General features: G+C 40.1%; 1 protein-coding gene across 1 annotated transcript in view; it reads left to right on the forward strand.

Annotated features, from left to right (window-relative positions):
* Positions 1–17,276, forward strand: part of PHLDB2 (pleckstrin homology-like domain, family B, member 2) — a 72,531-nt gene that overhangs the window by 30,545 nt on the left and 24,710 nt on the right. Inside the window, exons 5-8 of the mRNA XM_015405961.1 lie at positions 2,554–2,691; positions 12,992–13,120; positions 15,345–15,500; positions 16,686–16,796. Coding sequence (XP_015261447.1) covers positions 2,554–2,691; positions 12,992–13,120; positions 15,345–15,500; positions 16,686–16,796 — 534 coding nt within the window. The remainder of the gene's footprint in view (positions 1–2,553; positions 2,692–12,991; positions 13,121–15,344; positions 15,501–16,685; positions 16,797–17,276) is intronic.

Below are 17,276 nucleotides of genomic sequence, written 5' to 3' on the forward strand. Positions count from 1 at the left end.
ATGCCCCCCCCCTCTTTTTCGCTTCCCCGGCTGGCCTGCTTCTGGAGCCCCCCCCCCCGCCCTCTCCTGGCTTGCCTGCCTCGGACGAATAGATGAATCTTGTAAAATGGAACAATCACATACTTATTCTTTATTCAGATCTGATAATGATGGAAAAACTAAATGGGATAATTCAGTATGCATGTATAAACAATGCTTTTGGAGTATTCATACATACCAAGTTACCCTACTGAGAGACAGTGTTGTGGACTGAGTGTCAAACTGTGATATGGGAGACCCAGGTTTGAATCTCCACTCCGGCATGGAAGCTTGCTGCATGGCCTTGGGCCAGTCACACTCTCTCAGCCTAGGCTACTTCACAGGGTTGTTGTGATGATAAAACTGAGGCAAGATGTAAACTGCTTTGGGCCTCCATTGGGGAGAAAGGAAGGGTATAAATGAAGTAAATAAATAAATAAACATTTTAGTTACTCCTTTGTTTCCTCTATATACTAACTGAGACTTGGCTCATAATTTAGAGGCTCGACCAGCTTAGCATTAATACAGAGTGGTTTCTAATTAGTGTTACTGGTGGCCGATCAATAGAAATATAATTGTTACTGCAAACCTCTTTGAATACCCTGGAAGGGCAGTTCCTTCTACATTAGTAGTCTGAAGCTATACAGTTTTCTGGAGCCTTATGCCTTTGAAATACTTATAATAGTAATTTTCTTGAGGAAGATTATCAAAATAAAGTCTTCAGTATCCAAATTCTTTATTGGAAATAATTATTTTGAAAAGAAATTTTTTTTGAATATTTCATTGTGTATCAGAAGATTCACATTTAGTATTCTTGTGCTTTATTGTGCAATGATTATATTCATGTACTGTACACATTGTATCTGTCCAATATGTTACTAGTTCTATTGTGCCCTGCTTCACAGCACTGCTGTGTGATCTCCTTTTTGTTTACTGTAGTGATTAAGAGTGGCAGACCCTAATCTGTAGAACTGGGTTTGATTCCCTACTCCACATGCAGTCAGTTGGGTGACCTCGGGCTAGTCCAAGTTCTCTCAGAACTGTCTCAACCTCACCTACCTCAGAAGGTGCCTGTTGTGGGGAGAGGAAGGAAATTTGATTGTAACCTGCTTTGAGATTCCTTATAGTAGAGAAAAGCAGAGTATAAAAATTTCTTCTCCTCCTCCTCCGCCTTCTTCTTCTTTACTTTCTGCTGCTGCTGCTGTTACTGCTGCATCTAATTGTACCCCATTGTTCAGAAATCTAAAATACTGTTTGAGAGTATTATAGTGGCACCTCCTATATCCAGAGGGCAGTGATGTGGGGTAGAAAAGTTTTCACCCCACATATGTAAAAATAGTCTGTTCATCTATAGTCAGGGGTCATTTCCTGCAGGAGTGCACAGGAGCAGAGCTCCGGCAGTAAAGAGCCCAGGGGGCGGGCACATGCAACAAGCCCCACCCCCTGCTCCCAGCTTCCCTCAGTCAGAGCAAGAAGCAGCCAGGTAAGTTGCAGAGCCCCCCTGCCCCCCTGGTCCAAAACAGTCCAGTGGCACCTTTAAGACCAAGTTTTATTTAGGTACAAGCTCTCCCTCCTCTGCGAAGACAGATCTGCACGTTCCCCCCCCCCAATAGCTAGCAATCCAAAACAGCCCAGTGGCACCTGAGTGGTGGGTGTTGCCTTCTGACACACTTCCGGTGATGTCAGGGGTGTGGCATATGCAAATAAGTTATGCTAATGAGCTCCTGCACCTCTTTTTCTACGAAATGACCCGTCTATAGTTGTCAGGGCTGTTGTGCTGCAAATCAGTGATGCTAGATGGACTTAACTTCCTCCATGGGAACTGCTCAGTTGTCATTCCAGGCATAGGCGTAATCTTCGTGGGGGCGGCGGGGCTTCAGCCCCCGCCGAAATTTTCAGGAAGCTGCTCAGCCTCCCCCGGGAGCCACCCTTGCTCCTAGCAAAGCAATGCCTCTGGCCCAGCCCCAGCCCCCCCCGGGAAATTGGAAAGTCTACACCCTTGATTCCAGGAGATCTCTAGACCCCACCTGGAGGGGACCAGATGATGTATTTGCAACACTAAGCTACAAACTTCCAAGTTCATGTTTGTCCCTCAATCCAGTCCCCCGCTTAGCCCTTTTCCTGTGCTTGCTGTGCATGTGTGAAAAGCAAAAAGTTCTATAAGTGCTTTTACCAGGATATGTGGGAACATTAATTTAGAATTGCATTTCAAACCTTGCACTATGCATACATGATTTTGGGCTTCTATCAAGCATAATTAATAATGTTAACCAGGACAAAAAAAGCTAAGAAACACACAAGAATTGGAAACTTTCCAGCAGAAAGCCTTTGGGAAAATAGTCAGTTTTGGACAAATTTGTGTTCATTATTTCTCTGTTTCGTTTTGTATATCTGTATTAAAAGGTATCAAAAAGTGTCACATACAGCTTGCATCAGCAGTTTTTTAATGCATCATGTGTGAATAAGCCTTCCAAAATTATGCTGCAGAATTTCTTTGTGAGCAGGACTGAAGCAGTGAATGCTTTGTGTTCTTAGATGGATATGGAATGTGCCTTATTGGATGGGGAACAGAAATCTGAAACAGCTGAACTTATCAAGGAGAAGGAAATACTGGATCACTTAAACAGGAAGATAGCAGAACTGGAGAGGAATGTTATTGGCGAAAAGACCAAGGTAAATAATACAATGTTTTAATTTAAAATAATCTTGTGTTCTAATTAGATGCCATTTACTGACTCCTCCCTAGAGTTCGTGGAAATCAAGATTTGTAACTCTCTAATGTATTTTGAGATGGGATTTTGTTGTTCAAGATTGGTCCAGCATTCCCAAAAACTATCAACAAAATGGCTTATGCTTGATTTAATACAGTGCTGGTTTGAAACCTAATGGAGAAAAGCAATTCTCCCTGATCAGTTCAAAGCTTCATGTAGTACTGAAGTTCAAATGATTATCGTATTACCACTTTATTATTAATGGCAAAGAAACAACACAGAAACACAGGAAGTCAGTCTAACACACACAAGAGATACTCACCAAAGATTTCAAGTGCTATTCATTTCAGAGCCAAACAAAACAGCTTCCTGAATCCATAGAAAACTTCATTAGATAACCATATAGACCCCCATAATCTGAAGAGTCGGTGAATAATACAGTTTGAGATGCTAGCGCCGCGTGACAGAGTGAGCTCCCCTCTCTGGCCCCAGCTCCTGCCAACCTAGCAGTTCGAAAGCAAGAAATTGCAAGTAGATTAATAGGTACTGCTTCGGTGGGAAGGTAACAGCATTTCATGTGCCTCAGTATTTAGTTATGCCGGCCACATGACCACAGAGAAGTCTTCGGACAACGCTGGCTCTTCGGCTTGGAAACTGAGATGAGCACCACCCCCTAGAGTTGGATTCGACTGGCTTTCAAGCGAGGGAAACCTCTAATGTATTTTTAAAGTGAAATTTGCTCATTGAAGAAACATCATTTTTAAAAAGGAACAATATTTAAACTTTGAACTAAGGTCTCTGGGTGTGTGCAGTGGAATCTGCACATTAATCTCATGTCGGCAGTAATTTTTCCAGTTTTCTATATGGTATAACCTGCAATGGTTTTCCTAGACATCCATATGGGAGGAGTGATTTAACTTAGCTTTTATGTAGCTTTCATAACTAGATAACATATACTTTCTCTAAACATAATTTTGATTTCCTATTGCAGAATACATACTTTGAGCAAAAAATTGAAATAAATTGGTATCATAGCTAGAGTTTTGCATAATATTTTTTGTGAATGACCGTCATAAATATGCAAACACTTCAATTTTAGGATACTGCCCAGATCTTAGAATCTCAAGATTATGTAATTGTTTGCCATTTTCTTCCTCCCTGTGTTCTTGTATACCCAGACCTCTCCTACCCCAGGGGATCCATACACATTAGGCAGAATGGGAGCTACTGTGTAGGAAAGGGATTTGGGCAATTGGGGAGTAGAGAAACTGCAGGCAGAGAAAGAAGTGTCTCCCTTCCCACTTTGCTGTTTCACATTGTCTACTGCCCAAACAGCTCACAGTAAAAAATAAATTTAAAGAGGATTGGTCTATGTCATCTAGCCAAGAATACATCAGAATGATCATAGTGTTCAGACTGGGCAGTTAAGTTCTGGCTTGGTAATTTTGTTTTATGCTTTCATGTTTCTGATTCTGTAAACTTTCCAAATTTCTCTTTTATTTTAAAAAGTCTTGATAATGCTATGGCATTTCATAAACAGAGAAAGCTCATGTTTCATGATTTCGGTTGCTGGTGATAATCTAAAGACAAACGAGGAATTTGTTGTACCAAAGATTTTTTTTATATTTTGTAACATTTGTTTATGTAAACAAATTAGATAGTATCAGTATTAAAAAGCATTTATGGACTCCCACCCAGTGTTCCCTCTAAGCTGAGTTAGTGTGAGCTAGCTCACAGTTTTTTAGCCTCCAGCTCACCCATTTCTGTCTCAGCTCAGGAAGGAGGGCTCCAGAGCAAATTAATGTATGCGGTAGCCAAATTGCTTGCTCAGAACTTTAATGCCAGCAGCTCACCAAGTAAAATTTTTGCTCACAAGACTCCACAGCTTAGGGGGAACATTGCTCCCACCCCTCTTAATACAGTGGAAAAAGCTGTTGGAAAAATTAATTCAGAGCTACCAATAGCCATTCACTAGTGATTTGGAGAGGTTGTAATGTTTGCATATGAATCTTTGCCAGATACCTTTTTTTTTACTCATTAAATGTCTGCTTGCAGTGTAAAATCACATGTCATATCATTTCCCCAGTCATATTCCATTTTCTGGCATTACTGTTTGCTCCTTGACAGCTGCAATGATATGTTCTACAAGTGAATGGATTTTTGCAAATAGTGAAATGATATCTCCATACAACTTGTGAAAGATAAAACCAACTTCATTCACAGAAGTACAGTATAAATGATGAGACTTCTGTTTGGGGTGGTGATAGCTTGATGTTTATGGAAAGAGTTAAGTGCTGGAATGAATTGTTGATCTGGGCACCTGTTGGACAGGAAGTCTTGCACAAGTTCATCTGACCAGTGTAGGACCACCTGTTTCAGGAGCTTGTGAAATTCTTAAAAAACAATATCATAAAGGGAAGATGTATGATTTACCACCTGGGTGCTTAAAATAACTAAAGGGAGAATTTTCATATTACTTGTAATTTTATTCATCATATCTGAAGATGTTAAGCATGATGTGAAGGACTCTGCTCTTTTACTTACTATACTGGTTTACTACAACAAAGGAGGAACATCCTTTCCCCTTTCACAGCAACCTAATTAAATGATATTAATCATCATCAAAATTTATTTATTTATTTATTTATTTGTTGGATTTGTATCCCGCCCTCCCCGCACAGCAGGCTCAGGGCAGATTCCATCAAATGTAGTATACAGTAGTTAAAAACAGTTTAAAATACATCAGTTAAAATACAGTGCAATTTCTATATATACCATCAGAGCCTCAAGAGATGTATACTGTCACAATTGGGTTCCAGATATTACTCAGATCTGATCCACTGGGGAGGCCCAATAGATAGATAAAAAGGAGGATGCCCGCTGCCTTAACTAAAAGCCTGGCAGAAGAGCTCCGTCTTGCAGGCCCTGTGGAATTGTAGAAGGTCCCACAGAGCCCTGATCTCATATGGGAGCTCATTCCACCAGGTAGGGGCCAGGGCCGAAAAAGCCCTGGCCCTAGTCGAAGCAAGACAAACATCCATGGGGCCAGGGACCACCAGTAGATGTTGATTAGCAGATTGTAAGGCTCTTCAGGCCTCATATGGGCAGAGTCATGGGCAGCCCAACATAGAATGAATTACAATAATCCAATCTGGAAGTGATCACTGCATGGGTCACTGTAGCCAGATCACCGGGGGGGGGGGATAAGGTATGGGGCCAACTGTCCAATCTGTCTCAGCTGAAAAAAGGCAGACTTGGCAGTGGCAGTGACTTGGGCCAGTTTATTTGTTTAATTCATATGTAGTCACAAGCTGTATTCACAATTAGTAAAATGGCAACATTAAGAGAGCTCCATTTATACTAGCCTGTGTTATCTGTCTGCACCATTTGCCTATCAGTCATATATGAAGGGAATTATCAGTGGGATTAAAATGGATTTGAGTAGGAGGTAGGGATAAAGAATAGGATAGAGAGACTGAGGATAGACAGGAAACTATTGATGCTGCCTGGCAAGGTGAGTAAGAGAGTAGCCCATTTTGAAATGCCTTCTTCCTGAGTATTCCTGCCTTGGAGTGTTATAAAGGGAGGGAAGAAAGTTGAAACTAAAGCAAAACCTCTAAAAAGATCACAGTACAGTTCAAAACACTTGTCCCTTATACATCATTCTTAGGAATTTGATGAATGTACTAGGTTTTTCTTTAGGGGCATGAATTACAAAATTCCCAAGCAGAAGGTATACATGAAAATCATTAGTTCAGGTCAGTACAGTGATTTCCTGGAAACAAATCTGGGACTCTTAGGTATAATGGGTGTTTATCATCATCAGTGGGCATATTTAGGTGTTTATCATCATCAGTGGGCATCTCTGTTTTTCTTTGATTCTCTGAATTTCCCAGGCAGCAGCATTTCTTCCTTCCAGTTGGATCCAGCAGGTGAAGGGCAACTCCCGTGTGGCACAAGGCCCAGCAGAGCTGCAGGTCTGGCTGCCTCATTCTCTTTACTCCCTCCTTGTAGAAGTGGGGCCGCACCTCTGCAAGTAGGATGGCTAGGGCCCTCACAAAACTGCTTGAAACTTGGGTGGTCTTCAGTGGACATGCAGCACTGGCACCTCTGCAATTCTGGTGTCATTTAGTTGAAAAACAACCACCCCCCTCAAAGTTCCCAAAATGCTGTTTGTCCTTCAGCTTTGGGGACAGGGAGGGGTGTTTTTCTGCAAAGGAAGCTATCTTCTTCGTGGTCTCTGTGCATCACAGCTCTGGGATATAGTGCGCCTGCGCCGACCCCGATCGGTATAATGGAAAGCAAAAGGGATTTTCACGCCCGCTCCCCGGTCACATGCCGGGCTCCATCGGCACAGGCGCACTATATCCCAGAGGTGTGAATGCACAGATGATGCACAGATCCTCAGTTACAGGTAAGCACCTGTTTTTCCTCATTTTATGAAAGGAGACACACAGCAAGGAAGGCTGGCATGCAGAGTTTTCAGAGGCAAGGTAAACAGTTTTTATTGTTAGTCACTGTCAGGATAGGAGAACAGGAAAATGAGACTAGGAGGGGGGGTTTAGTACAAGCGGCCAGCAGGTGCTCTCCTGTTAGGCTGCTGATTGACCACTATCCCCCCCCTCCCCAGGAATTAACAGAAAGAACTTAGTGTACCTGTGCCAGAATGCACCTACTTTGGTGGTCTATAAAATCAAACGCCTTGGTTCAATTTGCTTGAAACTTAGGCAGTCTTTATATCAGAAGGAGAACTGTGTGTGCAAAGTTGTGCACTATATTTATGAAAGCTGCCCCAGACCCTCATATATATCCCCCAATGAAAATAATGGTCCCAAACTCCGGAACCCGAAAAACCACACAGATTTGAAACCTGAACTGGAAACATCCTACTCTAAAATAAACAACCCTAGTAACACCCCCCGCCCCAAGCCTGGCTCTGTAATTATGATTATTCTTTTACTGCACCCACCTCTATTAAGCAATGCAGAATACTAAGATTCTTGTGCAGAATGCTCTAGATGAGTTATCACATAGAAGATTTAGCAATCCAAAGGAATTTAAATTTGATTATGGTACCTTGATGGACTTTTTGTTTGTTTCTGCCTTATTGTCGTACGAGAAGGCTACATAGACAGTGCATTTTATTTCTATATCATGATCGATTTTTTTCTAGCTATTTGTACTATTCATATTTAAAAGGAAGTAATTATTTTGATTTCAGGAAATTTTCAAGTAAGTAAGTTAGGGATTGTCTTTTATGCAGGCAGCTTCATTGCTTAACCTCTTTAGGATTCAGATAGTAGTTGTATTTTCATTAAAAACTGTTTGCTTCCTGAGTTGCCACATCAGCGTATTGATTTAATTCTTAGGATTGGATAATGCTGTCAGTATTTGTTCCATGCTTTTCCTGGTAAGCCTGTTTAGTGTTTTGCTTAGTTCATAGAATCATATAGCTAGGAGAATGCTGAAAAATAGTTGGAATTTCAGCTGGTCTAAAACTTTTACTAAGGAAGGAGATTGTATGTGTTGCTTAACCCCATAACTCAGTTCCTTTGATTCATTTAATAATTTTGATTATTAGATTTCTTAAAATCATTTGGAGTTCAGAAGAGACTGTGACCTTTGTAAAAGTTACTTAAATTTCTGTATGACTATTTGGAATTATATACTTTGCTTATCTTGTAGATATATAAAATGCCTTTTTCTACGGTGCAGCTTGAGATGGTGCCATCAAACCATTTCCCCAGTGAAAAACAGGTTTGATGTTAAATGAGACCAGAAGAAAACAGGTGTTTTCAGTGGAATTTCCCCTGTGGAGTGAAGTTCCTTGCCATACCGTGTATGTGCATGTATGAGGAATAGATTGGATTCAGAGCCTTCAACCACAGCTGGGAATCCAAGCAGAGACTCTTAGCACTGATATTCGACACGGTCACAGCTGCCAGAAAGGAAGGAAAGTATATTCAGGATGGGTTGTGGTTCTTAGCTTTCCCTTGCCACAGGATCTCTGCAGCTTCCATGTCTGTCCTCTCTTGCTGCTTATCTCCTGTTTGTGCGGCCCAGATCTTCCTAACAACAAACAACAGTTGGAAAGGAAAACAGTGAGCTGAAATCTCTGTCATGCATGTTCACCTGGGTGGAAAAAGGCCTGTTGTGAACAGGGGAAAGAAATGGAGAATGGTGGCAGCAGCACTAAGAAGCAGAAGTTTGATCTGGGCCAGTTCCCAGCTGGATTCTTGGCTAAGCTTATGGGTTCGTTCCAGGCATCAAAGGGTATGTAGTCAGACTGGGATTGGCTGTTCTATGATACCCAACAAACTACGCATGCATAAGCAACACACAATTTCCTAGCTGCTAGAGTGGGGGGGGGAATGATTCCTAGCTAGTATCACAAATAGTTGTTCAGCGTTTTGGAACTTTTCCTTTTCCTTTTTATTTTGCAGTTTTCCATGTTGGTTGCTTATAGATGATCTGCTGTAGCTTCCTTTATCCTTATCATCCAAATAACAGAATATGTAAATTGTGTAAAAGACTGCAGATGTTAGTTTTAGTAAATTGCCTAAAGTAAATGCATGAAGCTGCTATTCATTGATTGTGATGAGCTTAATGACAGCTTTGTATACATCAGTGACTGATAAACCTTTTATGGCTACCCTGTTACCTTGGCTAACAAAATGTGAACAAGATCAGACAAGATTCTGCCTGGCATTAAAGTAAGTCATTGGCAAAGTCCTGTCAAAAGATCTAATTTAATCTGTTTGATGAGCAGGGATAGCTGTGGAAGAATGTGAATCATCATGAAACTGGACATAATATTCTTTGTCTTAAGAGTTACTGGAACAACGAAGGGTACACTTAGCACAGTCAACAAACAATTATTCAGCTGTGCCCTACTTTTCACCTGTACTTCTTCATTCTGCATAGTTCTGTGGGCTTTATCCTTATTTTAGTGTAAGCAAAATGGGTTGAATCCAGACACAGTTTCCCCATGCAGAAGGTGTTCCTTGATGGGATATTTTATATATTTGTGTTAGCACTTTGCATGGAAAAGAAAAATAAATTCAGAGACGTTCCTTGTGCAAGAGTTTCATTTGTTTTTGCATCTTGTACTAACAGGTTCATGTGAATCCCTCTAGATCCTGTCTGTGTTAGGTGAATTCTTGGGCACAACCCCTTGTGCATACCTTTGTGGAAAAGCACCAGCAGCTGTTTTCATTATGCTTGTAAAGCTTTGGAACTAGATTAATATATCTAAAATACCATTGTGAGTAAAACTATGGGCAAAAATAAATTACTTTAGTGGGTGGGCTGCAGATTACCCTTTTCCTGTTGTTTCTTACTATTGTTACCCTTCTGTTAGAGACTCTGATTTTTACACAACAAAAAGAATGCCTCTGCATTAAGATAGTGGAAAAGAAAAAGGAAGTGGCTCTTCCACTTGGTGTCAGGTTCCCTTTTCCATTCCTAGCATGCAGCTGTTAGTCTTCCAAATTAATGGCTTCCTTTGTAAGATGAGCTCAATGATAGCCTTGTACTTAGCATGAGTGACTAGTAAACCACATTAGTTGTCCTCTCTAACTGCCATACTACCCGGGCCAAGGAAAGTGTTTGAAACAGAAGCTCTGAGAGTCCAGAAAAGTATTAAAGGACGTGTGCCTACCCTAGCTTTTCAGATTTAGAGCTGGGATTTTAGAACTGCCATGGCTTGTATGGTTAGTTGTTTATTTTAGCTGCCCCAGTCAAACAAACATTTCCAGGTTTTGTAGCATGGCCAGCACTGTTATAACAGATGAGATGCTTGGAAAATGAGACATAGGCTAAAAGACACACACATGACAGAGGAGGGAAACGTAATGGAGGGAAAAAGTAGTAAAGGAAGTTTTGTTTGATAATATCAGAACAAAGGAGGTCAGTTAACAGGAATTTACACCCTGTTGAGGCCAGGTTCCTTTGTTCTTGTCAGGATGGATGTGGTACATTATAGTTTTGCATAACAGACCAAAGTGTCACTGGTTGTCAGGATAGAACATATTTTGTATATTTGCTTATACCATTCTGGCATCACTGGGCGTTAAGGTGATTTTTGAAATTAAAATGGTGGTTTCAGAATAATCCTTCCCCATAAGAAATAATGTGTATAGGAAGGGTAGGAAGAACTATATATTATTCTTGGTTTTTTAAAAACAACAGCAACAGGGATCTTAGGTTATGTTTGCAGTTCTTTCACTCTTGTACATTGTTTTTGTGACTCCATATGATAAAATAACATTTCCTGGGTATTGAAGTCAGATGTCATGTTGTAGATTTTTAATGGGTCTCCATTTCCACAGTTCTTCTGTGGAAAAGAGTGTTCTCTTAAAAACTGAGACTTAACCCTGTACATACAACATGTGTAGGAAATGTACATATTTGGGGAACCAGGTTTGTACCAACTAGCACTACCCCTAGTCTATGTATTCAGCCAAACATCCACACAGAGCCTGTGCACATATGTAACATTTGAGTCCATACAGTTTTAATATTTCTTTTGCCTACTGCTGACATTAGGGGGCAGGGAGTTGGCAGATATTATACTTCTCCACCATTCTGTGCATGTGGACTGTTTGTAAAAGGCTGGTGTCAATTTCAAGATGGGCTATGCCAGCTGTTTTTTAAAGAAACAGTTTAGCATCCAGTTAATTAAACATAATTTGCTGCTTCTGTAGATCTGTGTGTACAAACGTCTTGTTTTGAAAGAGTCGGTCTTGTAGTATGTTTGTGAGAAATGGAGTAATTGGCTAAAAACATATATTCAGTCTATTCTGATTTGGGGAAAATATGTCTGTTGTTCATTATTGTTGAAATTGGGATTGTGCATCTGGGTTCCAAGGTTATCCTAGATATCAGGATAGAATTCCTTTCAGAGTGAATTAAACCAGTTCTATTTATTCAGCATGCTGGATTACTGCAACAGAATTTCCTGCTCCAAACCAATTACTTTCCTGTGCTATGCTTATGCAGCCTTTCCTTTCACAGTTTATAAAAGTATTCCTCTCTGACTTACCATCACACTTGTGTTTCCACTCTGTCTACCTTTGTACTGTGCTGGATAATATATGCTTTAGTTCACTTCATAAAATCTTATCGTTTTCTATCCTTCCATCATTTTTAGACTAACTGACCACTACTTTGGCTTCTAAGTAGCTAATATACCATCATATAAAAAGCAGAGAATAGGATCATCCAGGTAGTCTTAAAAGTAAGCAATGACAGTATGGTCATTTTCAAAAAGAAAATTCTGACAAACCCATAATTTTAATTCCTTCTAATCAAGGATGTGAGCCTGTTAATTAATTAATAGAAGTTAGTGTCTACTGGAGGTGGGTGGCGTATGAGCCACGGGATGCATGTCTACCCATATCACCACTGTAAAACCCAATGAGGTGTATTATAATCCCGAGTAGCCCTTCTTTCATTTGAAAATTATCACTGGCAACTTTCCCATTGTAAAAGGATTAGATTACAGCCTGGGTTTCTAAGCAGTGTGGACAAGTGGTTAGAGTGTCGGACTAGGATCTGGTTCAGATCCCCACTCTGCCATGGAAGCTCCCTAGGGGACCTTGGGACAGTCATACTCTCTCAGCCTAACCTAATTCCCAGGATTGTTGTGAAGATAAAATGGAGCACATAATGATATATGCTGCTTTGGGTCCCCAATTGGGGAGAAAGGTGGGAAATAATGAAGTAAGGAAATAAAAATAACCTCATGGCTGTATAGATAGTTTTGAAAGGATGAGAACCAAAGAGAGACAAATAAAAAGAAAAAAAACAATATGTTGTAATATACATGATCTGAAGTCATGTGTACCATATGAATCCTGTAACCTTCAGCTATGTGGTTTGACCCAGCAAAATCACCCCTGCAAGGAAGCTAAGTGACTAACTTGTGGTTCCCAGTCTTCTGAATCCATCTTTAAAACCTGATTTGCTGGGGACTGAATCTGGGGATACAACCTAAATTGTAGAATTGTGGAATAAAAATTCTGTGGAATAAGTGAAATGTTTGCCCTTTGCCCCCCAAAACATAATTCGGTACTTGACAGGTGATACAAAGACATGTAGGTTATTCCAAATTAACTGCAGCCTCTTCCATTCTTCAGTACTGATCAAGACCCACTCTTCCCCCCTTTACTTTGCCCTGCTTTATGGCGCCATCAGGATCACTAACAACTGCTTGGGTTTGAAGGTAATTCTGTTCTTTATTTTTCTGGTTGAAACTCCAGGAAAAAATAAAGCTTGATGCTGAAAGGGAAAAACTAGAAAAGCTTCAGGAGCTTTACTCCGAGCAGAAGACCCAGCTTGATAATTGCCCTGAGTCCATGAGGGAACAATTGCAACAGCAACTAAACAGGGTCAGTAGCATGGATTCTTTTCCCCCCTTTTTGTTTTGGGGTTTTTTTTTTAGTTACATGAAGCATGATCAACTGGGAAGTGTGCAAAGGACTTCTTCATAACCAGTCCATAGTTTTAAGGTTTTAAATACTAGTTTTGTATATTGCTAATAAGAGTGGTTCATGTTGACAAATAAGCAGAATGCAAAGAGCTGGATTAAGAATTGGTTTGTGGCACATACTTTAAAAGCTGTCAACCAGCTAGTGCTTAGCACCTTTTGGCCTCTGGCTACTAGAGATTTTGTAAATGTAATGTTTAGTTGGGCTTCGGCATGTCCTGCTGTAGAAGAGGAAGAGAAATTCTATACTCTCCAATTACTGCTCCTACAGGAAGTTGCTGCACTTAAAAAGAATTCATTTCTCTGTTGCAGAATGATAGAATGTCTCTGTTGACAGGTGTGCAGTTTTACAACATCTTGATTTTAAATATGGCCATGAAACGCCTTTGTTTCAAGAAGTGGTTTCTTACCCATTTCAATATTTTGACTACTGTTTTCACTCATAAAATGTTTTAACTTTTTTACAGCTTTTTGCGACTTCATATTTGAGACATAAAGGATAAATGTGGTATGACCGTATAAAATTGAAAAAAATTGGCCTGTGGACATAATTTCACATTAATGAACATGCAAGGAGCTAGTATAATCCACACCTCATCCCACAGGCAACAGATTCTGTCATCACTGATTATGCCTCTTGTTGTCTTGCGGAGTGGTATTTGAAATTATGGGGGGGAGAGTAGATTGAATGCTCGTAGTTAAAGAGATGCAAACACTTGTTCTCCTTAAAGTAGTGGTTCTCACATGGTGGGCTGGGACCCAGAAGTAAGTCAACTTTCTCTTGGTAGGTTGTGAAGCCAGGAGACAGAACAGATTGAGCTGAGAGAAGGAGGCTCTGGGAAGATTTGTGGCAAATCTGGGTTTGCCGCTGCATTATGTGTGAAATGGCCATCATCTAAGCCTGTTTCTCAGTGATGCTGCATATTTACAAACACTAAACGTGGTACATAAACTTATTCAGTGTTAACTAGTGTGAGATTTCTGCTTTTATGTAAGGTAAATTTTTACACTGAGAATGTAAGGAAGCAGAACAGTGGCTAGGAACACAGAAATCACAATAAACAGAAAGTTACACAGAGTTCTGCATATTTTCCCCATTTGGGGGGCAGGGACTGAAAGACAGGTAATGAGGCTAAATCCTCACTCCTTGAGCTATTTTTTCCTATTGAAATCATGTGCATATGGGAGTGCCCAATTTGTATTCTGGACATGTTTTCATGTTTGTGTGTGAAGCCACCCAGTGAATGAACATTGTGTGCAGTGGAGAACTGTCCAGTGGGAGACAGATATATATCCTCACCTTCTATTACTACTCTGGTACATGTGAGGAGTAAGTCAGAGCGTTCCCATTGCAAAGGTCATGATAGTTTGGATGAAAGTTGTGAGGAGGTGACATAGGAGGCAGGTTGTAACCTCCCCCCCCCAATCTATTTATCTATGCTATCCCTTTATTTGAGCAAATAATGGGACCTAGAGACTACCCCTTTCCTACATTGTGCAGCATCAGCCTAAATTCCAGGGTATCACCAGCCCTCTTCCCTTTATCCATCTTTTTGCTGTTCCTTACTTAGTTGGAAGAGGCCTAGGGCAAACACCTTGGAGACTGTGAAGCAGAGGTGGGAGAAGCCCACCTGTGACTCACAGCTTGTGGCCTTGAGTGTGCCAGCCCAGTGGATTCAGGACCAGTTTAGGATATCCTCTGGCATACCTTTTGTTCTCTGTTAGTTTATTTAAATTGTATTTTGTCTATTTAAATTGTACTTTTATAATCTGCTTTGGGTCCCATTGGAGAGAAGAACAGGGTAAAAGAAATGTCTAAATAAATATATAAATAAAAATAAAGTTTAGTGAACCTTTTCCTGCCTGCTTTGCTTTAGTTCTTCCCAACCTCAGCTCGTGACTGGGTTGGAGTGTGCCCAGTACAGGCTGCCAAAGACACCAACTTGTAAACTAGTATTTTTGTCACTTGTTTATTCAGTTAATTACTGGGAATAAGAATTTCTGTCTTAAGTCCACAACTGTAAAAAGAATGTTGGTTTTGTTTTGTTTTAGTATTAAGAGTTGGCACCTTAATCTATTTTCACTAACAATAATTTTTGATTTACACTGATGTTTTGTCTTTAAAGGATGCTGATCTGTTGGAGGTAGAAAGCAAACACTTTGAAGATCTGGAGTTTCAGCAGCTAGAACATGAAAGCAGGCTAGATGAGGAGAAAGAGAATCTAACACAGCAGCTCCTGCGTGAAGTAGCTGAATATCAACGTAGCATTGTCAGTAGAAAGGTAAGAGAATATAAACCACTGCTGCAGAAGATACTCCTAAACAGATTTTGCACCCTTCTAGACATCATTGGGCTTAGAAGGCTGTAACTCTTCTTAGGATCACACAGCACATTATATTTTTTGTGGATTGGTTTTAGTTCAAGATTGGGAGAGAATGAAATTTGTTTATTTTGGTCCTGGATCAATCTAGGAAGGGTTCACTAGCCAAGCCACTTTCCAGTTTATATGGGAAAGCATATAATTCATGTTACAAAACTGGTTCACAAAGATGGGGCAAGTTAATTCTAATCTCTCAAATCCTGGGTGCTAAGATTACTGCCCTCTGCAGTATATGGAATCCAGCAGGCATATTGACACACACACACCCTCCCAGTCACAGCTTTAGAGAAAAGATCATGGAAACATTAATGCTTTAGCTGCTGATTTTATGTTCTCTTACTTCTTTATTCTGGTAAAATACACTAGTTTTGATTTTTCCCCCCAAGCACTTCTTCTGAATGGATAATTTTGTCCCACTTCAAAAAAAAAGTTTGAACTGGTTTTCAGTTTGGGTTCACTTTAACTTACTAAGGAAATGTGACATCAGTACCTGATGTCCTTCTTTGGTAGGATACATCTGCATCATCTAGCTCTGTAGTTTGTACAATTCCATATTCATTCCAATTATTATTTTCACTTCTAGTTTTCTTAGCATAGAAGTTAATACTCATACATCATAAAAGTGTTTATCAGTCAGAACTCCATATTCCCTAGTGGAATAAGCATGTGCCTAGAACTTTTTTCACACATTTTGTTTTGTTAAATATTCTCCTAAGATTTGAAGTGTTTATCTAAGAAATGTAAAATGTGAATGTGAGAAACAGGTGTTTGGGAAAAAAATCCAGCTAGAGGTACACCCATCAAAGAGCTAGATGGTTTGTAGCTTCCTTGTTGAGTGTATACTAGGTGGCTCTCTGTTTGTTTTGGTGTAATGTGTGACATAGTCTTTGAAGAAAACATGTGACATCCAATCCCAGGGCCTCAAAAGGCCAAACAAGAGAACAAAACATAATAAGAACTAAACAAAGTGTTGTTGGTACAGATCTCTTCCACACAAGAGTCCTCGTGATAATTGGGGTTTGTGCTGCATTACATTGTTTTCTGAAGCTCATCCTGAACTAAGTATTTATGCTAACTTTATTACAGGAGAAAATTTCTGCTCTCAAAAAGCAGGCCAATCATATTGTCCAGCAAGCCCAACGGGAACAAGATCATTTTGTCAAAGAGAAAAATAACCTGCTGATGATGCTGCAAAGAGTAGGCATTTTTCCTGACCCTCTAAGACATGAGTTAAAAAATAATCCAGTCAGCAATATGATAGTTGTGTAGTCACATGGAAAAGACTTATCTTGTCATTTTACAGGTTTACTAAGCTTAATCATGTGTGGTAAACATTTGCATAGCAAACTCAGTTTGTCAACATTTATTTATCTATTTACATTTCCCCACTTTTTCTCCTCAAAGTTCAGGATGGTATCCATATCCTGAGTGGTAGATAGGGTAGGCTGACTGAGTAAGGGTTGTGGCAGATGGTCAAACTAGATGAGACAGAGATCATGGATCTCTGCCATTTTCCCGCAGCCAAATTACAGTTCTGTATGGTCCTGATGTGGATCAGAGCCATGGAGGGAAGGAGCGAAGTTTTTCATGGTTCCACTCCTACTTGGGTTTTGCTAACTGAAAATGATCCCCACAGTTATTACAGGAATATTAAAAGTATGGGTGTGTTTCAGTTAG

This window comes from Gekko japonicus, unplaced genomic scaffold (assembly GCF_001447785.1).
Source record: "Gekko japonicus isolate JY-2015 unplaced genomic scaffold, Gekko_japonicus_V1.1 scaffold365, whole genome shotgun sequence".
In the NCBI taxonomy this organism is placed as follows: Eukaryota; Metazoa; Chordata; class Lepidosauria; order Squamata; family Gekkonidae; genus Gekko; species Gekko japonicus.